The sequence below is a fragment of the Delphinapterus leucas genome, chromosome 20 (assembly GCF_059928025.1).
Source record: "Delphinapterus leucas isolate spDelLeu-1000000601 "Yukka" chromosome 20, BTC_Dleu_Yukka2, whole genome shotgun sequence".
NCBI lineage: Eukaryota > Metazoa > Chordata > Mammalia > Artiodactyla > Monodontidae > Delphinapterus > Delphinapterus leucas.
Window position 1 is genome coordinate 41330622 of NC_143148.1, and position 24946 is coordinate 41355567.

The window sequence follows — 24946 nt, forward strand, 5'->3', positions numbered from 1 at the left end:
CAGCACGGAGGTGGTGGCGTTGAGGGGACCTTGAGTGCCCAGGCTAGGCAGCGGCGTCGCATCCCAGCTGGCTGGCAGCACGGAGGTGGTGGCGTTGAGGGGACCTTGAGTTCCCAGGCTAGGCAGCGGCGTCGCATCCCAGTGGCTACGAGGGCGGCTGAAGGGCTTGGTTTGTCTGCCGGCAGCCAGAGCTGAGTGGGCGCGGGGGAGAGGCGGCCGGCAGCCGTTGGGGCGCGACGCTGGTTCCCCGGGGAGAGGTGGCCGCCGCCGTGCAGGCTCAGAGCCGAGGGGCCCGTCAGACACCACCAGGCCCGGGGGTCCACCATGAATCCTGAAGACGACAACGCACGTTCGGGGGACTCGAAATCCGGGGGGCCTCCCTCCCGCTCAGTAAACGTCGCCCGTGCGGCGCATCCCGAGCGCTCGGCGCCATCCACAAGTTCGGTGCGGGACACAAGCGCGGCGCCCTCAGCATCCCGGGGGCGCACTGCACCCACACTCAAGCCCACTGCACAACCCGCGATCCCCAGCCAGCGGGAGAAGAAGGCCATACAAAAGCGTGCTGAGGGCCGCGCCAAAGTCCCGCCCAAATTCAGGGACAGCCTCAAGCGTTTTCTCTTCTCGCCCACAGGAATGTTGAAGATCATTAGGCTGGTGAGCAGAGAGAGCTGCTGGCCCTCTGGGCGGATGCAAGGGCGGATGCAAGGGCGGATGCAGGCCGGCTTCGGCCTCAGGGAGTGAGTGATTCCCAGGGGCGCCACCTGGGGGAAACTTCCCTAATTCCCTTTGCCGGTCCACATTGTTTCGCCTCCCCTTTCTTCTTCCTCTCCCTTTGCTCCTCCCACACACTCTACCCTTGCTACTAAATTCGGCACGCTTCCCTCCACCCCTCACTTTTATATTCCTCAGGTTTCCCCTCACAAAGGGAACTAGGGAAGCAATGGAGATAATAACAAAAATGTGTACATTAGCAAACAAGAATAATAGACTTGACCAATAAAGTTGATAAACCACTGGCCAATATAACAGGAAAAAATGGGGTAAATGAGGACGTATATTTGAAGTTAGAAACCAGAAAGGGAAAATAATGCAAACCCCGAAGAAACTGAAAGGATTCACAAGAGCACTTTGCAAAACAAATAAATGTGAATAATTGGATCAAAGAGTTGATTTTCTGGGAAACTATAAATTACCAAAACTGATCCCAGAACAGAGAAAAACCTAAACAGACCAATATAAGCACCGGGGGTGGGGGTGGGGGGGTGGGGGGGTGGGGAATGAGAGTATCTTTCAGAAATGTGTCAGGCCCAGACTTTTTCACAGGTTAACTCTTTTCAAACCTTCATGGGATGCAATTCTGATACTATTCAAACTTTTTCAAAGAATAGAGAAAGAAGAAACATTTCTGAGCTATTTTACAAAGTCAGTGTAACACTGATATCAAAACCTGACCAAGTTCAGAAAAAGAAAACTAAATAGAAATCTCACTTGTATCAAAGCAGCAGTATTAATATATTAACAGAAAATGCTCATCAGTGCTTCTTCAAAACACACCATGAAGAAGAAACATAAGGATGATTCAATATTAGGACTCTATTAAACTAATCCACCATAAGTAAAAGAAGAAAAAATTAGGACACTATCAAATAGGGTACAGAACACATTTGACAAAATTCAACATTCACCTCTGAGTGAAAAAAAAGTGAACAAGGGAAGAAGAGAGAGACCCGTTAAATAGGAATACACAGATATTTCACTGACATTATAAAAATAAACCCAAAAGTCAGCATCATATATAATTAAACCTCAGAAGTATTCCCATTAAAATGAGGAACAAAGAGGATGCCCACTAGTCACCACAATCAGACAGGAAAAAGGAATAAGTATGAATATTTGAAAAGAAGAGGCAAAATGTATCATTTCTTACAGCTGATATGATCAAAGATCTAAAAAATAAAATCAACTGGGAAACAATTTAGAACAAGATAAATTCTACTAACTCATTAGTAGAAATGAGCAAACAAGAACTTAAAATAGAAGAAAATATTTCTCTTTGCAATAGCAATCAAGATGACAAAATATCTAAGATTAAATGAAATAAATTTGAAAGACCTATATGAAGAAAACTTTAGAACTCTATTAAGAGAGATTTTAAAGACCACTAAAATAACCGGAAAGATATACTTTGTTCTTAAAGAGTTAAGACTAAATTTTGTAATCTTTCCATATTATAAGTTAAAGGAAATCCCAATTAAAATACCAACAGGCTTAGCTTCGGGAACTTGACCAAGACAAAAATGAGAAACATAAACAACCTGAGAATGAGTACCGAAAGGGGGACTAAGTCAGACAATAATACAACATAAAATGAGTTGCTTGTAATTTCAGAAGTACTAGAAAAGAAATCAGCAACTCAATAGAAAAAAAGAGTTTCAAAAGCATCCCGAATACACACGAAAATTTAGTATATGATAAAGGTTGGATTTCAGATCAGTGGTGTTTCCCAATAGATGATGTTGGGATAATCAACAGCTGTTCAGAAAGAAAGAAAGCTGGGACTCTACCTCACTCTTTCTATCAAAATCAATATATATTTACTTTACTTGACCTGTATATACACAATTCTTTCTGGTATGAAATATACACTGTTAACAGTGATTACTTTTAAGGAGATAGACTAGGGTTGGGATGAGGGAGGAGAAAGAAGCTTCTGTACTGTGTGCAATTTTTGTCTGTGTTATTTCATTTCTTAAACATGTAAGGAATTTTTAAAATAATATATATGTGCAAAACAATACAGGCAATCGCAATATAATCAGATTTACAGTCTGATCATTTATTATTTTATTTTGTTTTTTAATAGCTCATTTGCATTAAAACAAATCCTGTTTCTTTTACTGCAGGGCCTTCTCATAGGGGCACTAGTTTGTTTCATCATTGCTGAAGCCCAGGAGTCCTATGTAGCAATCACAGTCCTGGAAACCTGCATCGTTCTTTTTTTCATTCTAATATATATGCTAACCCTTCACCACTCGATGACTTATTTACATTGGTCCTTACTTGTAAGTGTTCATTTTCATAATTTTCATATAACCTTTGCCCTCAGCCCCACAGTAAAGGCTCTCTTCAAGGGAGCACAACAGAGAAATCTCTCTGGACAATGACATAGCTGAGCTATGACAGAGTGTCACCCTAATCCCAGAGAGGAAACTAGCCTAAAGCTCAGAAAGATTCCTTGAACCCCTCTATCTATAGGACAACCAACACACACACCTGCTTCCATCTCATTATGGCCCTAAACACGCGGTACTTTTCAGCTGGTCCTAAAGAAAATTTTACTCAGTGTATTCAGTAGTGTATTGCTTGTAAAACGGCACGTGCTTCTTCTACTTGTCAAACAGCACCCTCTCTAACAGATTACAAACGTCCCTCCGAAAAAGCATGTTTCTACAACATGGCTAAGTGGCAGAAAACTGTCATGTGTGCCCTGAAAGAGTGCAAGAGTCAAACTTTTCATGTGTCAAGGGTCCAGCTTTTCCAAAGGGGTGCCGTATGGTGGAGTATTCAGGAAAAGACACTGCATGGCCTTCTTCAATAGCTTTTTCCAGAATTTCAAACTCTTTACCAACTGAAAACTTCCCAAAGCTAATTCCTCAGGTCTCAGAAAAATCCTTTTCATTCCGGACTCTGAGGCTCTGTATCCTCACAGACTGGAGAGGAAGCATAGTTTTGTCCAGATACAGACATGGGCCCAGTTCCTGGCCCTGCCACCTTACTAGCTGTGAGAACTTTAGCCTCAGTTTCCCCATCCGGGAAATTCAGAGAAGGAAAAGTGTGATGATAAGAGCTGTCTATAGGGGTCCTGTAACATTTAAATGTGTTTAAAGCAAAGATCACAAAAGGCTTGCCACAAAGTAAATATATTCGCTACAAAGTGTGCGTCGGACCCCCTGAGGCAGTTGGGTGGCTTTTACCCTTTTATCTTTTGCACCGTGAACCATCCTAACTCCGAGCCCATGCCTCTTCCACATCATACATTTTTATGGTACCTTTTTTAAACTGTAAGGTAGGATTGGTTGCTATTGAACTAAAACTCAAAATACTTTCTCCAAGCGTCTGAGGAGTTTTCTGGAAAGGCTGCTGAGCTCTCTCTGTCCCACAGAGTGCTGAGCAGCAGAAAGCACAGGAAGCAATCTCTGAGCAGCTTTAATTGGAAACGTGGAAGACCCTCTCAGTTCCGGAGAGCTACATCCATGGAGAGGTTTCTGAGCGGAAACTAAAATCTCTGTCCATGGAAGTTTTCAAGAGCGGAAGGTAAAATAACTGTTTTTGAGCACATGGCACGCACCAGATACTTCTTCATATAGATTACCTCATTTAATCCTCACAACAACCCAGTGAGGTTGTGGTCGTCCCCCACTCCCCTTTAACAGATGAGAAAATTGGATTAAAGAGACTGTGTTGCCCGTGGTTGTATCTAGGCACATGGAAACTCAGATTTGAGCCCAGGTCTGTCTGACTCTAAAGCCCAGACTCTTTCCAGACTTTATGCCCTATAACCTTGTGCTGGTTTATCTTCACCCTCCCTACATCTTTGTCTTCCTCATATTCTCAAAATCTTACCTTCTCTGAATCCTCTCCCATTTTCTCATGGTTTCCTTAAAATGTGCGACAAACGGTGAATTGATTTTCCTGGAGTGGAGGGCAGGGTACAAGCCTTTAGGGGTCGGCGACTGAGGGCTGCACCAAGGTCAGCAGCTATGGTCAAGAGGACCGGAGCCCTCTAAAGGTCCACGGCCATAAAACTGGAGAGCTGGAGAGAGCCTCAAGGCCCCGTGCTTTGCTGGAGGTCCAGGGGGAGCGTCCAGGAAGAGTCTCAGGGAGAGGCAGGAGCCAGGGTCTCCTAAGCATGAAGCAGGTGCTGTGAGAGGAGCTGTTCCCACAGTCACGGGCAGCTCAGGCCAGCTTGTGGAGAGCTGCAGGCCTCTGGGTGACTCTGGTAAAGCCAGGCCCCCTTTTGCTACCTCTGTCCTTGGGGGAGAGCATCCTCTTTTCTTTGGATAGCTATGGGAGCCCAGAGCGTGATACAAAGCCCCTGCCTTTTTCTTGTTTCTGTCCTCCAGGGTGTGGCCAGCTCTCCTCACCCCACCTGTGGTGGGGTTACTGTCTTTATTGTTAGATTTCATTATCAACTTTACCCACCCTAGTCTTATGTCACCAATCTGTGTACCCAAGAAAAGTATGAAGTATAATTATTGTCTTCTGAATAGCCCATATTTTCAACACTTCTACACTGTAAAGAAGGCATTTCCCCATACAGTCCGAGAAACTGAGTTCTGGTCAAGCTGATGTCTTTTCCAATAGAAAGCAATCTAGAAAAAAGAACATAATAAACATATTTAACTAGAACTCTATTGAAGGGATGATTCCAAAACTACCAGCAATATCTTTACATTTATAAGTAAAAGGTATCAGCTTCAGAATGTCCCCTTCAGATTCTGGTGATGACTGATCAGGTTCTGCCATGTGTTTGGAGAACTCCAAGGCACAAATACCGCATAATGTTTATTGTGTATACATCCTTCTTACAAATACCACATTTTGTAAAACAAAGTGTAAATGTTTGACTTCTTCCTAATATTCAGTGATTTAAAAAAAAAAAAAGGATTCACCATCAAAGCATCTTTTTCTTTCCCAATTTTAATTCTATACAATTTTGTTTATCTCAGGGAACGGTTTGGGGGCTTTACAGAAAAATAATAGTCAAGTCACAAACCCATCTCTCACTGTGTCAGAGGCAGCTACTTGAGTCAATAAGGTATTTAGTCAAAGGGAGAAAGAAAAAGATGATGAGTAAAGATGACATTTATGGGGAAACCAGAAGTGCTTTTGCACATGGCAAGACTCAGCTGTAGTTTTACCCCATCTGGGAGAACGTATCTTTCTCTTTGTCAAAGATGAGGTCAACAAGAGGGTCTGTGTCTAAGGCAAAAGGGAGGGGGTGTTAGTCAGGAGAAGACCCTTGGGCTCTCAAGTCAGACTGAGGAGGGTCATAGCCACTTACTGGCTGAGCAACCCTAGGCAAGTTGCTTACCCATCTGTAAATTGGGGATAATGAGAGTTTGTTGTAAGAATCAAATGAGATCACATATGAACACCTTGGCACCATATGTGACATATAGTAAGTGCTCAAGATATGTGAGCTACAATAGAAATGTTAGGTACGAAGAAAGCATTACTTCCAAGGGACAGTTCAGAAGAGCACTTCTTTGCAAGTAAGGACCACAGTAAACTATAATGTCCAGTAGTCCAGCGAGGAGATGGAATTCTGACAGGGAATCAACAATTGGCTAGGGAGACCGAGTCTGCATTTGTTTTGTTACTGTTATCATCAGTAGTGTGCATTCGTCCAAATTCTCAATGATCTAGACTGCAGTTAGTTAATTTTTAATTTTATAAGTTTACACTCCACTTGGGTCCTTGTTCACATTTTTTGATACCTTGGTTTACACAATCCTCAGATCCTATGCTTCCTGCAAAGCTGAAAACCATTGTACCTGCCCCAGTGTGGGCAGACCTCTCACTCAGCCTACAGAACCCAACTGGAGCTGACTTCCAACCCTCACCAGCCCTGCACCACGTGCCCCCTCCAGTGTTACTCACCAGGCGCCCAAATAACAGACATTAGTGCCTCTCCAAGAGGCAAGTCCCATTCCACAACAGGGCTCCTTGCTCAACAGTCTCCACAGGAAGAACACCTGAAGTTCACAGAAAAGTTTACTATCTTGAAGGCAGATATCAGGAAACTACACTTTGATGCATTCCCACTACACCTCACGTGATGCTTTCAGATTCATTGTGCCAGTTAATCCTCAGAGGAACGCAATGAATCCCAATCATTATCCCCATATCCCCACTCCCTAACACCATACACAAAAATAAACTCAAAGTGGATTAAAGACCTAAATGTAAGGCCAGACACTATCAAACTCTCAGAGGAAAACATAGGCAGAACACTCCATGACATAAATCACAGCAAGATCCTTTTTGACCCACCTCCTAGGGAAATGGAATTAAAAACATAAATAAACAAATGGGACCTAATGGGACTTAAAAGCTTTTGCACAGCAAAGGAAACCATAAACAAGACCAAAAGACAACCCTCAGAATGGGAGAAAATATTTGCAAATGAAGCAACTGACAAAGGATTAATCTCCAAAATTTATAAGCAGCTCATGCAGCTTAATAACAAAAAAACAAACAACCCAATCCAAAAATGGGCAGAAGACCTAAATAGACATTTCTCCAAAGAAGATATACAGATTGCCAACAATCACGTGAAAGAATGCTCAACATCATTAATCATTAGAGAAATGCAAATCAAAACTACAATGAGGTATCATCTCACACCAGTCAGAATGGCCATCATCAAAAAATCTAGAAACAATAAATGCTGGAGAGGGTGTGGAGAAAAGGGAACCCTCTTGCACTGTTGGTGGGAATGTAAATTGATACAGCTACTATGGAGAACAATATGGAGGTTACTTAAAAAACGAAAAATAGAACTACCATATGACCCAGCAATCCCACTACCGGGCATATACCCTGAGAAAACCATAATTCAAAAAGAGTCATGTACCAAAATGTTCATTGCAGCTCTATTTACAATAGCCAGGACATGGAAACAACCTAAGTGTCCATCATCGGATGAATGGATAAAGAAGATGTGGCACATATATACAATGGAGTATTACTCAGCCATAAAAAGAAACGAAATTGAGCTATTTGTAATGAGGTGGATAGACCTAGAGTCTGTCATACAGAGTGAAGTAAGTCAGAAAGAGAGAGACAAATACTGTATGCTAACACATATATATAGAATTTAAGAAAAAAAAATGTCATGAAGAACCTAGGGGTAAGACAGGAATAAAGACACAGACCTACTAGAGAATGGACTTGAGGATATGGGGAGGGGGAAGGGTAAGCTGTGACAAAGTGAGAGAGAGGCATGGACATATATACACTACCAAATCTAAGGTAGATAGCTAGTGGGAAGCAGTCGCATAGCACAGGGAGATCAGCTCGGTGCTTTGTGACCGCCTGGAGGGGTGGGATAGGGAGGATGGGAGGGAGGGAGACGCAAGAGGGAAGAGATATGGGAACATATGTATATATATAACTGATTCATTTTGTTGTAAAGCAGAAACTAACACACCATTGTAAAGCAATTATACTCCAATAAAGATGTTAAAAAAAATTAGCCTGTTGGGGGAACTCCCTGGTGGTCCAGTGGTTAAGACTCCACACTTCCACTGCAGGGGGCACAGATTCATTCACTGGTCAGGGAACTAAGATCCTAGCCTGTTGGCACAGAGGGGTGATAAAACACGCCCCAGGTCATACATCTAGGAATTGGCAGGCCAATTATTTGTCCCATACCATTTTGACCCTCCATTACCCATTCCACAGAAAATGCCAAAGATGGTTGCTGCACTTCCAACCTTGGGGGATAGATCATTTCCACCTTATTTGGGTGTCCCTGATGGGAGGCAATAGTGAGTTGAGTTCTGACTCCACTCCTTGGCAGATATTCAATCATAGTCAATTTAATGAACTTCTCTAAGCCTCTGTTACATCTTCTTAAAATGGGGATCCTAGCCATACTGACTTTGGAGGGTGTTTGTGAGGGTTAAATGAGGTAATAACAGGGGAAACGCTCGGCACGCTGAGGAGTTCCACTTAGACCCATTATGATCAGACAGCAGGGCTCTTTGCTGTGTTTGGGCAAGTGCACCGGACAAGCTGACACTACCAAGTCATGCCACCAAGATGTAAAAACTTAAAATGTTCAGATTAGTTACCTGGGCCGTATGGGGGTTAAAGGACCCCGGGGTTTTACTCATCCTCCAACACCGGTGCCACTGACTCAGTGAGTACCTTCTCTTTCATTATCACTGTGCCACCAAAGCCCAGGGTCTGCTTATCCTCAGGAGTGTGCCCCCTCCCACTCATCCTCATCCTTTATTTAGCACATGAAGAAACAGGTTGGGCCAGCATTTGAAGAACCCAGTATCAATGTCCAAAAAGAAGAACACAGACAGCCTATAGATGTCAGGGCAGACTCAATTCTGGCCATGTTTTAGGAAAGAGAGAAAGTCACTTTCACTCCAGAACATCAGGCTAGCTCCTCAGATGGGTTCCTGCTTCTTGGGACGTGGGACCCTAAAGAATAAATATGATCCAACTTCCAAAGTATCAGTTCTACTGATTTGCAGATTTGGAAGTAGAATTAAATCAGTAAAGTGTTCATCTAAATTTTTATTTTTATATTAAAACAAATGTATTATGGAATAGATGGCAGAATTTACATTAATTTAAAATACAAAACTTCAATAAGATCATATTTATGGAGGGTCAATATGGGTGAGGCCCCTAGACCTCTAGGGTTTTTTCTTGCCCATTTTCCTATGACTTTTAAAAAGTCTGATGGAAAAGTTGTCAGCTTTTTTTTTTTTTAAGAGTGTTCTTTAATTAAGTTAAACCCATTTCTGCTGACGATTCTATCCAGAACCTTATAATCACATAAACTCATGTCTCTGGAAGATATAAGAATTATGCTGCTGAGAGTTCCTCTTAATATTAATCAAATGGAAAGTTGATTTTGGATTTTTTTTTGTTTTTTAAATAGATCTTTATTGGAGTATAATTGCTTCACAATACTGTGTTAGTTTCTGTTGCACAACAAAGCAAATCAGCCATATGCATACACATGTCCCCATATCCCCTCCCTCGTTAGCCTCCCTCCCATCCTCCCTATCCCACCCCTGTAGGTTGTTGCAAAGCACGGAATCTCCCTGTGCTATGCAGCTGCTTCCCACTAGCTATCTATTTTACATTTGGTAGTGTATATACGTCGATGCCACTCTCACTTCGCCCCCCTCCCACCCCAAGTCCTCAAGTCCATTCTCTGTGTCTACCTCTTTATTCCTGCCCTGCAACCAGGTTCATCAGAACCTTTTTTTTTTTTTTTAGATTCTATATATATGTGTTAGCATATGGTATTTGTTTTTCTTTTTCTGACTTACTTCACTCTGTATGACAGTCTCTAGGCCCATCCACATCTCTACAAATGACCCAATTTCGTTCCTTTTTATGGCTGAGTAATATACCATTGTATATATGTACCACAGCTTCTTTATCCATTCGTCTGTTGATGGGCATTTAGGTTGCTTCCATGTCCTGGCTATTGTAAATACTGTTGCAATGAACATTGTGGTACATGTCTCTTTTTGAATTATGGTTTTCTCAGGGTATATGCCCATTAGTGGGATTGCAGGGTCATATGGTAGTTCTATTTTTAGTTTTTTAAGGAACCTCCATACTGTTCTCCATAGTGGCTGTATCAATTTACATTCCCACCAACAGTGTAGGAGGGTTCCTCAAAGGGAAAGTTTTTAAAAGGCATCCATCCTTAGATGGGTAACTGACCAATTTAAATATTTTATAAAATTACATTTTCATGTGAAGTTGACAATTTTCAATTCTGTATTGCAGGATCTTATCAACGGTTTCATTATTGCTGTGTTCCTTTTCGTAGTTGCCATCTTGGCGATGGAAGAAAAGGAAAGAAGTCATTTATTCTACGTTGGAGGGGTAAGTAGAGGCCTTCATGACTCCATTTAAGGTCAGTATTTCAAGACTCTTTGGAAAAGGGAAACTGGCAGACTATCATTATTTCATTTACAGAACACCATCCCCACCACCGCCCTTTCTCTTTCTTGCGCTGACTTCTACAAAAGGTTTGAAGTTGCATCAACTCTAAGCTCATTCTCCAAACAGGTACAAAAGCAAACCTACAGAACCTCTTTTGAAAATCATACACACTCTTTTTTTTAAATGTTGCAACAAGATGTTCTTTTTTTTTTTTTTAAGATGTTCTTATCTATAAATAGGACTTTGACTTTTCTGGACTAGAAAATTATCCTTTAAATCACAAGAAAAAAATGATTGTAGAAAAGAAAAAGTGCATTGTCAAAAGTGAGTGACTCAGCCTGGTTGAGGAAGGAAAAGAAGTTCCCACACCAGGCTAGGCACGTTCTGTTTTAATCTTTGTAACTCTCATTTTTACAGATACGGGAGCTGAGGTTAAATACCTTACCCTGGCTCACGAGGCTGGGACAAATCCTCATCATATGAAGACCACAAGAAATGGCAGATTAGATGCTTGGAAGATACGGGGTGTGGAATGGGGTGGTGAGACTTTGATTCAAGAAGTTAAGCTATGGGAACAGAAATTAATCCAGAAAAAAAAAAGTTTAAGTTCTTTGAATTCATTCTATGATCAGTAAATATTTGTCGATCCCATTGGACTGCGCCTGAGCTCAGTGTTGGAGATAGAGTCCCTTCCCCCTTAGGGAGCTCACAGATTAGCTAGAGCAAGACCTATCTAGGAAAAGTTCATGAAGGCAGCCAGGGATTAAGTGACCGTAAAGAGAAACATACAAGGTAGACAGGAGCTGGGGAACACTTGGAATCTAGGGTGTTGTAGCCCGCTGACCCCCATCTGCTAACTCAGCCACCAAGCCTTCTCCTACCTGCCAGGAGCTCCCACGCCCTGGTCTCCATCAATCCTTACCTGGATGGCAGGGGCTGCTACCACCCTCCACTGGTCTCCCTGCCGCCAGCCTGGTTCGCTTTCCATTCATCTTGCGACAAGTGGGCTTTCTGAATCTGGAACCTCCCCTCCCCTCTTGATGAAGTCCCAGATCCTGCACCTCCCCAGCCTCAACTCTGCCCCCACCCTTACCGGCTCCATACGTCTCAGCCACACCAGATTCCTTGGAGACCCCTGTCCAGTACCTGGAGTTCTCCTCCCAGTTGGTCCCCTTGGAAACTCCTTCCTGCCTTTTCAAACATAGCCCAAGAGTCCTTTCCACTGAGGGGCCTTCTCGGGACCCCACAGCCACCCGGAGCCTCCTAGGATCAGTGCCCTACTCTCGTCCTGGTGCCTCAGACCTTAGGCAAGGCCGTCACTGGCAGAAAAGCCCATTTCCAAAAACCCTTTCTCTGGGAATGCCAGAATGGGCTGCAGCAGCCAACTGGGCAGACACCAGGAAGGTAGTGGAGGGTCAGAGGGGGACAGGAGGCCGCCCGCCCGCCGCCCGGATAGGGAGGACAGGCTGCTAAGAAGCTGCAGAATAACCCCGTCTTTCCTTCCCGCATATGGTCTTGTGTCTGACAGTCCCTGTGTCTCACAGCGGCAATTGTGTGTCTCATCGATGCGACTGTGGTCACCAAGACGATGAGGAATACCATGAAAAAAGCTCTGGGAATCAAAACCAAAACCAGTGCCTCCCCCGCCCAGGAACCCATCTCACCCTCAAGGGTACCCCCAAGGGGAAGCCCAAGGGCACCTACAAGGGCAACCATGAAGCAACGCGGCCTGTCGGAGCCACCCTCGGAAGCACCCTCTCGGGCACCGTCGCGGGCACCTTCGCAAGCACCATCGTCTTCTCCCTCCCGCCGCTGAGCTCGCACGCTGTCACCCATTTCAGCCCACATGTGATCGTAAAATCAGGGCTGCTAAACCCGGAACACTTCTGCTTGCTCGTGCTGCCTTGTGTAAAAGTCGCGTTACATTTTCAGGCGAGTGCCAATGCGCCCGCGGGGCTCTGGGCGCGACCGCCCCAGGAGGCCACAGTTTCAGCCAACCCGACCCGAAGGCGGGAGCAGCGGCTACAGCCCCCGGCAGCCCCCAGAGGCCTCGCGTGGGGAGCGCTCCGCGTGGGGAGCGCTCCGCGTGGAGGCGGGGCCACCACCGGAGCCGGCGTGGGGGCGGGGGCTCCCGCGCAGGGTCTGGGCGGCCGCGGACATTCGAGGCGCTTGCTGCCGGGCGCGGGGGCGCGGCTGGGCGGAGGGGAGTCGCGTGCGGAGACTAGGTGCGCGTCGAGAGGGCGCTAAGCGCTGGCCTTCGCTCGTCCTTCCCGGCCGTTGGCTGAGCGCGGCCTCTAAGCAGGTCGGTGGGCATTCGGCTCGCTCAAAGGCCAGGCCTGGCCGGGAACAGCAAAAATTGGGCAGGCCGTGAGAAGCTGAGAACTCCACGGCAAGATGGCTGACAAAGGCAAAAAGGGCAAACCCGGGGCCGCACCAGCCACGGCCCCGGCCCCGGCCACCGCAGCCGCAGCCGCGCCGGGGGCGGCCCCTCCTCTGGGCAATGAAGTGGGAACGAGGAAGGGGTGTCGCCGTTACAAGTGGGAATTCAAGGACAGCAATAGAGAGTTCTGGCTCATGGGGTACGCTGAGGTCAAGCTCATTAGCTTGGTAAGTGGGCCCGTATCCCTGGGTGGGGCTGGGGGGGTGCAGGGAGTGCCCAAAGACGGGCAGAGGGAGGAGCGGGCTCCCCGAGGCCTCCTCTGGCCCGAGCCGTCTGCCGTGGCTCAAAGGGCATGTCTCCCAGCAGGGCTGCCTAATAGGTTCACTGATGATGTTCAAGGGGACCCCTGTGCACCCCCACCTGACACTCATCATCACCATGGAGTTGTCCATCCTCATCTTCTTCATCATTATCTACACCTTCGCCATCCAGAGATACACGCCCTTCATCCTGTGGCCCATTTCTGTAAGTGAGGGGCGGTGGGGAGTGCCTGAGCCTGGTGTGCGTTCACGCGTGTATCCTGGCACCTGGAAAGTGACTGAACAGAGAGATACGCCTCATCCCCCTTATTTGTGCTCCGGGCATGGGCTCAGACCTTCCAGTGGGGCCAGAGCAGGGGCAGCTGAAGTTAGGTAGAAAAGGCTTCCAGAAAGCCCAGCTTGGGGGTGGAGGGCCTCTTTCCTACCTGGTGGTCAAAGGAAGGAGTCTTTGCCTTCCTGAGGCTTTGCTCTCCTTGGGAGCAGGGGAGGTGTAGCAACCAGCGGTTCCTTCCAACCCCTGTGCCAGCTCACACTTGACTGGAAAGACCACTCTGACGGTACCCCATCCCCAGAATTCAAAGAAAAAAATCAGTAATATAAAATGAGAATTAAAAAAAAAAAAAGTCACATCTAAAGCAGCCTCAGATCTCCAGTGACTATCCCTGCAAGGGATGTTAAGCCCAGAAGGATGTTCAGCCCGAAGCAGTCATCCACTGGAATGGGACTGAGCTGGGCAAGTTACCACCCACTTCCAGACTCTGTTTCCTCATCTGTAACATGAAGACAGTAATAATCTTGTGTGAGATTGTTCCTTAGGAGTAAAAGTAAAGCCCTTGATGCTGTGCCTGAAGACTCATGGACTTGAATCCCTGCCCATTACCTCTGTAATCACAAAGCTTACCTACCTAACTCCCAACTAACCCGAGGTCCCTTGTTCATTGCACATTCACAGCATGTCTCCAGAGCCTATGCTCACTGTTTCACTCACTTTAACATGAAATGGGTTCAGAATGGCTAAGTAACTTGCCCCCAGGTAAATCAGGCAGTAAGTGGCAGAAAAAGGATTCAAACCCAGCTTTATCAGTAGAGTCTTGAGTCCCTAACTACACTCTGTCCTGCCTACTTATTAAAAGTTATTAGGGTCCAGGGATCCATAGGTCTCAGTGGGGTAGATGAGGACTCCCAGTATCAGGAGAAAGGAAAAGAGGGCCATATAAGACTCCTGGGAGATGGATAAGCAGAGGACAAAGTAAAGGGACAGGCAGAGGACACATTCCCAGCCAAGGTGCTTGAGAAGATACTTTTAGTTCCAGCAAGATGAAAAATCATTGAACCCTGAAAATCCTCCTGCTGTACTTACCTAAAACTACTAGGGGAAATGTAAACACTATTGCTTTAACTGAATGGCTGAGCTGGCAAAAAAAAGAAGAGGAAACACAGAGGTGCTAGAAATGGAAAACAGGAGCAGTGACAGCTCAGCTGCTTCAGTGTGGGTGGAAATGACCCACGAGATGTTATCCCAGGAACCTAGAATATGGATTCTCATATACTCTCAAGTTAGGAGTTGAGGCCTTGGTCCCAAGCAAAGTGGGAATTTAGAACTGAGAATCCTGCATAAGGCCAGTACCCTGCAAAGACTGCACCCTAAGGGAAAAGACAGAGAAGATACCTTTTACCCACACAGAGGAACAAGAAAGCATGTTCATCTCTGCCCGAGTTTTGAGTGGGGAAAAGCAAAAAAGACCACCTTGAGAAATACGAACCTTGAGCCTACAATTTGTACAGACTTGGTTTCAGTTTTTCCTACCTTCAGCCTAGAAACCTTCGTGCAGCTTAGAAAATGTAGTGCCTGGGAACTGGCATAAAAATCGATCCCAATTTGATGGTATTCTGAAGAAATCCATGGGACTCCTGAAAAACAAATGCAAAATCATAATCAAAGCATAAAGAGATTCTCACAGGACAGATATGGGTGGGTGGGGTGGTGTACAAAAATCAACTCACAGTTCAAAATTACAAAACACCTGATTTTTAAATCCCCATGACTAAGAATCAAGAACCAGCAAAAATAAGAAATGGGAGGATTAGAACCCTGAGAATATGAGATAATAAAAGAACTGTCTGAAAATAATTTAAGATACACTTAAATTATAAAGACATAAATAAAAGCCCTAAGAAAAGAATAAGACATTATTAGGATGGAACAGACAGATTTTTTTTTAAGTACAAGATACAATGTCTAGAATTGAACATATAGTTATTGAAATAAAAATGTCAATAAATGGGGACAAAAGCTGGGGAAGTAATGAGCTGAAGGATGTGGGGAAATTACCCAGATTATAGTACTGACAGATAAAGAGAGAAAATATGAAAGAGAGAAGTTGAAACATAGAATATGGAATGAGAAAGTTCATCATAAGCCTAATGGGAGTTCCAGAAGAAGACACACAAGATAATAGAGAAGAAATATTCAAAGTGATAGTGACTGAGAACCTGCCAGATTTAATAAGAGTGACATCACTAAAAATGGCAGAGTAGGGAACTCCAAATCTCTGTCCTTCCACTAAAGCAATGATTAGGTTCTCAAAAACTGTCAGAATCGACTTTTTCAGAACTTTGGAATCTAATTCAAAACAAAATAAAACAGGAGAATGCTCAATGAAGAAAGAGGCTGTTGAATTTTGGTAAGAGAATGTTGTAGCATTTTACTCAACCTGCCTGCCATCCCTTAATCCCCAGCTGGTCAGTGGCCATGAAGACAGCCCACATTCCTGGCCACATTCCTTGCTGGTGGCAGACGGAACAATAAAAACCTTGTTCCTGGGCTTACCTGGTGGCGCAGTGGTTGAGAGTCCGCCTGCCGATGCAGGGGACACGGGTCCGGGAAGATCCCGCATGCCGCGGAGCGGCTGGGCCCGTGAACCATGGCTGCTGAGCCTGTGCGTCCGGAGCCTGTGCTCCGCAACGGGAGAGGCCACAGCAGTGAGAGGCCCGCGTACTGCAAAAAAACACAAAAAAACCTTGTTCCCAAAGAATTAGAGTTGTGTGCTTGACCTGTCTGGTGGCTCCCTGAGGGATTAGCCAGGGACTTGCCTTTGTTTCACCTGCCTCAGAGTTTTCTCAGGGCTGAAGCTGTCTCCTAGATAGCATTTGTTAAAGCATTGAAAGGCGTATATACTAACCATAGCCACCCGGGGCAAGGTTTCCCAAGCAGTAGGCAGACCAGAAGTTTGGGAAGCAGATGCTTGGGAGAATAAGAGCTTTGAAAAGCTCCCACCTATACCAGGGAATCTAGAAGGACTGCACATGCCCAAAGCTGGACACATGCCCAGAAAAAAACCCTAAGCTTTCACCTTTGGCTGACCTTTAGGCCCTGCACAAGCAGCAAGTAAAAACTAAGAGCTCTAAACATCCTGGAGAGGTGTTGAAGGAGTGCCCCAACACAAAGGCAATCTGCAAAGACTTGTTTCCAAATATTTAAGGAAATCTCCATCAAATCACTACCTGACCATTAAGCTAGTGAAAAACAAAGACTTCAGTGGCCACACAAGAGAAAGAATAGTCTTTCAAAACATAGTTTAGGAAAAATTATTAAACATACAAATGACTTTAACTCACAACAAGCAACAACAACAAACTCTGGGGAGGAAAGGCAATATGATTTCCAGAGTAACTATATTATAATATTCAAAATGTACAGTTTTCAAAGAATTATAAGGCACACAAAGAAAGAAGTGTGGCCCATTCACAGGAAAAAATTATTAATAGAGACTGTCCTTGAGGAAGCCCAGATATTAGACTTACTGGACAAAGACTTTAAATCAACTGTCTCTAAAATGCTCAAAGAACTAAAGGAAACCAGGAGAACAATTCATGAACAAATACAGAATGTCAGTAAACAGAAGTTTAAAAAGAAACCAAATAAAAATTCTGGAGCTGAAAAGTAATATAACTGAAGTGAAAAATTCACTAGAGTTGTTTAACAGCAGATTTGAGCAGGCAGAAGAATGAATCAGTGAACCTGAAGACAGGTCAATTGAGATTATTCAGTCTGAGGAACAGAAAGAAAAAAAGAATGAAGGAAAAAAATGAAAAGAGCCTAAGACACCCATGGGACACCATCAAGCATACTAACATAGGCAGAGTCCCAAAAGAAGAGAGAGAGAAAGGAACAGAAAGAATATTCAAAGAAATAATGGCCAAAAAACTTTCCAAATTTGGTAAAAGACAGGAGTCTACACATCCAAAAAACACCAAGTAGAATAAACTCAAAGTGATCCACACTGAGACACATTATAATAACTGTCCAAAGACAAAGACAAGGAGAAAGTCTTGAAAGTTGTAAGAGAGAAGCAACTTATCCTGTACAAGGGACACTTGATAAGATTAACAGCCAATTTCTCATCAGACACAATGGAGGCCTGAAGGAGTGGAATGATGTGCTTAAAGTCCTTAAAGGAAAACAAACTGTCCACCAAGGAGTCTATCTTTTAAATTTGCTATCTGTTATGAGTTGAATTATGTACCCCCCAAATATGTTGATGTCCTAACTCCCAGTATCTGTGAATATGACCTTATTTGGAAATAAGCTCTTTGCAGATGGTCAAGTAAAGATGAGGTTATCAGAGTGGAGATAGAGTTGTAAAGAGGACAACATGCCAGTCCTGAAAATGGAGAAAAGACAGTCTCTTCAATAAGTGGTGCTGGGAAAACAGGACAGCTACATGTAAAAGAATGAAATTAGAACACTCCCTAACACCATACACAAAAATAAACTCAAAATGGATTAGAGACCTAAATGTAAGACCGGACAATATAAAACTCTTAGAGGAACACATAGGAAGAACACTCTTTGACATAAATCACAGCAAGATCTTTTTTGATCCACCTCCTAGAGTAATGGAAATAAAAACGAAAATAAACAAATGGGATCTAATGAAACTTAAAATCTTTTGCAAAGCAAAGGAAACTACAAACAAGATGAAAAGACAACCCTCAGAATGGGAGAAAATATTTGCAAATGAAGCAACTGACAAAGGATTAATCTCCAAAATATATAAACAGCTCATGCAACTCAATATTAAAAAAACAAACAACCCAATCCAAAAATGGGCAGAAGACCTAAATAGACATTTCTCCAAAGAAGACATACAGATGGCCAAGAATCACATGAAAAGCTGCTCAGCATCACTAATTATTAGAGAAATGCAAATCAAAACTACAATGAAGTATCACCTCACACCAGTTAGAATGGGCATCCTCAGAAAATCTACAAACAACAAATGCTGGAGAGGGTGTGGAGAAAAGGGAACCCTCTTGCACTGTTGGTGGGAGTGTAAATTGATACAGCCACTATGGAGAACAGTATGGAGGTTCCTTAAAAAACTAAAAATAGAATTACCATATGACCCAGCAATCCCACTACTGGGCATATACCCAGAGAAAACAATAATTCAAAAAGACACATGCACCCCAAAGTTCATTGCAGCACTATTTACAACAGCCAGAACATGGAAGCAACCTAAATGTCCATCGACAGACGAATGGATAAAGAAGATGTGGTACATATATACAATGGAATATTACTCAGCCAATTTATTACAGGGAAATTGGGTCATTTGTAGAGACGTGGATGGACCTAGAGACTGTCATACAGAGTGAAATAAGTCAGAAAGAGTAAAACAAATATCGTATATTAACACATATACATGGAACCTAGAAAAATGGTACAGATGAACCAGTTTGCAGGGCAGAAATTGAGACACAGATGTAGAGAACAAATGTATGGACACCAAGGGGGGAAAGTGGGGCGAGGAGGGGCCTTGGGGTGGTGATGGTGGTGGGATGAATTGGGAGATTGGGATTGACATGTATACACTAATAAGTCTAAAATGGATAACTAATAAGAACCTGCTGTATAAAAAAATAAATAAATTTTTTTAAAAAAGAGGTACCAAAACAAAACAAAACAACAAAAAAAAGGAATTAAGAAAGCAATGTCAAAGAGTTAAAATTAATAAAATAGGAAACAAAGATTCATAGTGATGACTAATAAAACCAAAATCTAATTCTTTGAAAAGACTAATAAAGTAGATAAACCATAAGAAAAAAAGAGAACAAAGAAAAATATTAGTATAAAGAAGAGGTTTTAAAGATCACAGGGAAAATACGAACTTTTATGCCAATAAATTATAATATGATAATATCCCAGAAAAACATATGATGTACAAAAATTGACTCAAAAAGAAATAGAAAAACAGGGTATAAAATAATCCATCCATGTTTTCATCTGGCACTTGTTTCATTTTTTACATTTAAATCTTTTATTTGGAGTCATTTTGGTATATGGTGTGAACCATGGCTCCAGCTTTGTATCCTGATGGCTCTCCAGCTGTTCCACCCTATCACTCAGTTTATTCATTTACTGAATAGTACAACTTCCCCCCACTGATTTGAAATGGCATTTTTGTTAAATGCTAATATCCCATACGTGGGACTTCCTTGGCAGTCCAGTGGTTAAGAATCCACGCTTCCACTGCAGGGGGCACTGGTTTGATCCCTGGTTGGAGAACTAAAATCCCCCATGCCACGTCGTGTGGCCAAAAAAAAATAAAAGAATAAAATCCCATATGCAGTTCATTTCTAGATTCATATTCAGTTCCACTTGTCTGTCCCTTTTTCTCTTAAAAAAAGGGGGGTTATAATATATTGTACCATCTGGTAAAGCTTTGATCTTAAAACCAGACATAATAAGGAAAGTAAACTATAGGCCTATATTATTTGAATACAGCCATAAAAATTCTCAATAAAATACTAGCAAACTAAATCAAGCAATATATAAGCAAGCAATGCATCAGGATCAAGCAGGGCATCTGCAAGGAATGTAAAGGTGGTTTTGTCTCAAAATTCTGTTAACATAATTCACCATCTTTTATTTAAAGGAGAAAACCATTTAATCATCTCATAAGCTGTAGGAAAACTATTTAGTAATATTCAATACTAATTTTTGGAAGACTCTTGGCAAACTAGGAAAAAAGGGAACCTCCTTAACTTAATAACAGAAAACCACCCAAACCTAAAATGAACATTGCATTTCATGGTAAAATGTTAGAAGCGTTTCCTTAGAGGTGCCTATTATCCCCACTTATATTTGACATTGTGCTAAAGATCTTAGTACAATGTGACAAGAAAAACAAAGGGTATATGGATTGGGAAGGAGAAAAAAACTAGCATTACTCCCTGATAATATGATTCTCTACACAGAGAATCTAAGAATCTACAGTCAAATTACTAGAACTGATTGAGTTCCACAAGGTTACAAAAAACAAAAATAGTGTTCCTGAATACCAGCAACAAATAATGAGAAAATATGGCTTTTCAAAGAAACCATTTAAAACAGCAACAGAAATACAGGTGTCTGAGAATACACCCGTTCAAAGATTGTAAAACTTTACATAGAGATTATGACATTTTGTTAATGGACATAGAAGAAAAATCTAAGTAAGAGAAGAAATATACCACATTCACAGATGTGAAGAGCTACTGTCATAAAGATGTCAATTTCATTCCCAAGCAATCTCCACATTAAATGAAATTTTATAACAGAGGTTGTTTGTGGAACTTTGCAAGGTGATTCTAAAATTCTTATGGGGCTTCCCTGGTGGCACAGTGGCTGAGAATCTGCCTGCCAATGCAGGGGACATGGGTTCGAGCCCTGGTCTGGGAAGATCCCACATGCCGCGGAGCAACTGGACCCGTGAGCCACAACTACTGAGCCTGCGCGTCTGGAGCCTGTGCTCCGCAACAAGAGAGGCCGCCATAGTGAGAGGCCCGCGCACCGCGATGAAGAATGGACCCCGCTCACCGCAACTAGAGAAAGCCCTCGCACAGAAACGAAGACCCAACACAGCTAAAAATAAATAAATAAATGTATTTTTAAAATAAATAAAATTCTTATGGAAGAATGAAAAGAATTATAAGGATGGACTCACCCAACGACATATTGTAATTACTATAAAGCTTTGGTACTAGCTCAGGGGTTGACAAAGACTAATGGACTGTGTACCCCCAAAATTCATATGCTGAAATCCTAATCCCCAGTGTGGCTATACTTGCCTATGGGGCCTCCAGAGTGGTAATTAAGTGGTAATTAAGATTAAATGAGATCCTAAGGGTCTGATAGGATTAATGTCCCTATAAAAAAAGACAACAGAGACCTCCCTCCCCCTTCCTCTCCCCTATCCCTCCCCCTACCTCCTCTCCATGGAAAGGCCATATGAGAAAATGGTGAGAAGGCAGCCAGGCAAACCAGGAAGAGAGTCCTCGCCAGAAGCTGAATTTGCTGGCGCCTTGATCATGGACTTCTGGCTTCCAGAACTGTGGGAAAATAAATGTCTGTTGTTTAAGCCACGCAGTCTGTGGCATTTTGTTATGGCAGCCTGAGCAGACTAATACAGGAATAAAAAAGAGAACCCAGAAATAGACCTACATACATATGGCAACTTGGCATATGACAGAGGTGGCATAACACAGCTGAATGGAGTATTTAATAAATGTTCTTGGGACCATGAGAAAGAGAGAGAAAGAGAAACTATGCATACCATTAAAATTAAAACTTTACAACAGAAGACATCATAAACAAAATTTTTAAAACAAGCCAATAGAAAAATGGGGTAAGGGATATGAATAGACAGGAAACCCAACTGCCTAAAACATGTTTTTAAAAATGCTTCATTAGTAACCAGCGATCAGAAAATTAAAACAACAATGAGGTGCCATTTCGATTCACCAGATGGGCAGAAATAAATAAGCATGGTAATCCTGGGCTTTGGCAAGGACATGGGAAACAGGAGCCCCTATACCTTTGCGGGCATGAGTGGACACTGGCACAAGCCCTTTAGAGAGAAACTTGGCAATACCTCAACAAGGAAAAGATGTGCATGGGAGGCACAGACAAGAGTGTTCACTGCAGGCACAGTTGGCAATAATAATTTCCTAAAAGGGAGAAACACCCTAATGTCTCCAGTTTGGTTTATTCATACATCAGCTAAAATCAATGAATTCAATCTCATTAATCTCAATCTCATATATTTCTTAAAATGGGTAAATCTCAAAAAAAGGTTTTTTTAAGTTTAAAAAGTTTAAAAAGCACGTGCTATAAGATATATCTTTTTATTTAAATTTTTGAAACACAAAATAGTATATATTGTTTATGAATATATAATATGGAGGAAAATACTACTGTGCACTTGGGAAGACTACCCATAGACTTGGAACACATGCAGAAGGCAGGGAAAGGGATGGAATGGTAAGACTGTAGCTCATTCCACAAAGTTTTTTTGTTTATGGTTTGTTTTTGTTTTGAGAGCCCTGAAGCAAATACTGCAAGACATTAACATCTGTTTAATCTCAGTGGGTCACGGCTGGTGGAGGTGGGATTGGGGATGGGATGTTCTATTATTTTCTGTATGAAGTGTGTTAAAATCCAAAATGAGGAGGAAAAGAAAAGGCCTGAGACAAAGTGGCCAGGGAAGTACAACCCCCAGAAAATGGCATCAGAGAAATCAAGGGGAAAGATGGGCGTCACCCAGCACTGCAGGGTCAGCTGCTGCCCATGGGATTAAGAGGATACGCAAGCTCTGGGCCAGCATCACCCCAGGAGTGATGGGGGAGGAAGCCGGCTTGCTGTGGCCATGGTTTGGCCAACTTTGAGTTAAGTTTGGCTGTGCCAGGGAGTGACAGTGGGTGGTATTTGAGGGGAAGGCAGCATGGGAGGCAGCCCTTTTGCCCAGTCTGGGAACATCTGGACCTTGTCAGTATAGGGTAAGGGAAACGAATATGGAGCTAGGGCAGGACTGTGGCCGCAAGGGACGGGAAGGAGAGTGGATGATGGAGGAAGTGACATGGCCTTGCAAAGGCGGGGTGGGGGGGAGGGGGGTCGGTGTCTAAGAAGTAAGGTGGGGGAAGGGATGAGTAGGGGGGGAAGAGGCAGCTGCCAGGCTCCCAGTGAAGGACCAGAGTCCAACAGAACCTCCTGCCAGCAACACAGCCCACCCTGGATTCAGAAAGAGGAGCTGGCCTTCAGAGTAGAAAGATGTTGTGGGGTGGTACCCAAACGGGACATCAATTAGTTAGAGAGTCATGCATTTATTTAAGTGGGCACTGGAAGGGGGGAAAACATAGCCACCAAATGTGTGATTTCACAGACGGGATGGTAGCCGAGGCAGCCCGTAAAGGCAGTTAAGCATCCTGGATTTTGTGTCTCAACTCAAAGAGTCCAGCTGGTAGGCCACAGATATGTCCACCTAGCCCAGTAAATATTCATCTTCCTATATATATTTTTTAAATCAGGCAGAAGTTTGAAAACCATTCCCTTTGGAGGAAGCTAGGCCAGGTCTGGTGTTGACGGGGCCTCATCTCTAAGGCCGACTCATCTCTCCCATGCTTTCAGGACCTTCTCAACGACCTGTTCTCCAGTACTTTCCTCGTGGGGGCCGCCATCTTTGCCGTGAAAAGTCAGCAAACCATGCCAATGCACTACATTTATGGCGTGGTGAGTCTTTCATGTTGGGCTGTTTACTTGTTCAGAAATCACCTCATTTGGAGAATGGTTATTTCCCCCTAAGGAAAAGGGTCTCTTTTCACAAAATCTTAGGATCCAAGCAAAGTTTAAAGGTAAATTGGGTCAACGTTTCCGGGGGAGAAGCCATTGAAAGGAAGATGATGTCCAGGGAGCCCACCCAGCTAAGAGCTTCCCCCCAGAAGCTTGCCTGCCGGCCCCAGAGTGAAGGGCCCCACCCAGGCGGGGTCCAAAGAGAGAAAGAAAATGTGGTGAGGTGACCGGCTACAGGGATGGGGATCAGAATCGGGGAGCTGAGGCCAGGGAGGGGCAAACCCAAAGTCTCTCTGGGGTCTGGCAGTTTGAGGGGTCAAGGGGAGGGGTTAAACAGCACCTACGGACAATCACAAGCCGGGAAGGAACTGTGACAGCTTTGGAAGGAAAAGCACAAGTAACGAGGATTCTTTTGTTTCCCAGATCCTTATCGGTGTGGCTGCACTTTTTGCTTTAATAGATGTTTGTCTTCAAAAGAAACACTTCAAAGGCAAGAAGGTCAAAATGCATGTGCCGATTCCTCCAGGAAAGGATAAAGAGGGCGAAAAGCCAAAGAAAGGAGAAAAACCAGGGGAAGCAGGCAAGGGGAGGGCAGCGGTACCGCCGCAACCACCGTCACCTGCCAAGGGCGGCAAGAAGTGAGGCCGAGGCGCCTGGGGTCGGAAGTGGCCGTGTATCTTACCGCAAAACATGTTTCCACTGTCTAACTTGTCTTTTCTCTAGAATGGTCTTCTTTTCCATTTCAACGACTCTACCTTTGCTTGGAAAAGAAATTTCTCCTTAAATGAATTTTAAAAGCTTAAAGTTGACGTAAACGTTATTTTGTTCATTCAACAAGAGTAGCTGAAGGTTTTGGCGCAGAGGGCGAGGCTGGAGCGGGGCCTCTGGAGGTGTTCGCAGGGCACGGAGGGTTTGGGGGAA

General features: G+C 43.7%; 2 protein-coding genes and 1 long non-coding RNA gene across 4 annotated transcripts in view; 2 read left to right on the top strand and 1 right to left on the bottom strand.

Annotated features, from left to right (window-relative positions):
• The first annotated feature begins 305 nt into the window (after positions 1-305).
• Positions 306-12594, top strand: LOC111179715 (uncharacterized). Its single transcript, XM_089902377.1, has 4 exons — positions 306-654; positions 2904-3062; positions 10555-10653; positions 12242-12594. The coding sequence occupies exons 1-4, from the start codon at positions 325-327 to the stop codon at positions 12527-12529; spliced, it is 876 nt and encodes a 291-aa protein (XP_089758503.1). The 5' UTR covers positions 306-324; the 3' UTR covers positions 12530-12594.
• The window catches only part of LOC149744684 (uncharacterized), a 35576-nt gene continuing 13436 nt past the window's right edge, over positions 2807-24946 (bottom strand). Inside the window, exons 2-6 of one of the 2 annotated variants that reach the window (XR_016390869.1) lie at positions 16244-16411; positions 15221-15324; positions 11159-11279; positions 6664-6758; positions 2807-5372 (exon numbers count right to left, since the gene is read on the bottom strand). This is a non-coding gene — a long non-coding RNA (uncharacterized LOC149744684). Of the gene's footprint in view, positions 5373-6663; positions 6759-11158; positions 15325-16243; positions 16412-24946 lie in introns of both variants that reach the window. The other variant, XR_016390868.1, reaches the window with a different exon arrangement.
• On the top strand, positions 12929-24823 carry CMTM2 (CKLF like MARVEL transmembrane domain containing 2). The gene is made up of 4 exons (XM_022583550.3): positions 12929-13320; positions 13460-13618; positions 23864-23965; positions 24449-24823. Exons 1-4 carry the CDS (start codon positions 13108-13110, stop codon positions 24665-24667), a joined length of 693 nt encoding a protein of 230 aa, XP_022439258.1. The 5' UTR covers positions 12929-13107; the 3' UTR covers positions 24668-24823.

Excerpts from the sequence above, each read along its gene's own strand:
- LOC111179715 (XM_089902377.1), top strand. The coding sequence starts at position 325 with ATGAATCCTGAAGACGACAACGCACGTTCGGGGGACTCGAAATCCGGG. Across the intron at positions 655-2,903 it reads TGTTGAAGATCATTAGGCTG|GGCCTTCTCATAGGGGCACT; the intron begins GTGAGCAGAGAG and ends CTTTTACTGCAG. Across the intron at positions 3,063-10,554 it reads ATTTACATTGGTCCTTACTT|GATCTTATCAACGGTTTCAT; the intron begins GTAAGTGTTCAT and ends TCTGTATTGCAG.
- CMTM2 (XM_022583550.3), top strand. The coding sequence starts at position 13,108 with ATGGCTGACAAAGGCAAAAAGGGCAAACCCGGGGCCGCACCAGCCACG. Across the intron at positions 13,321-13,459 it reads AGGTCAAGCTCATTAGCTTG|GGCTGCCTAATAGGTTCACT; the intron begins GTAAGTGGGCCC and ends GTCTCCCAGCAG. Across the intron at positions 23,966-24,448 it reads TGCACTACATTTATGGCGTG|ATCCTTATCGGTGTGGCTGC; the intron begins GTGAGTCTTTCA and ends TTTGTTTCCCAG.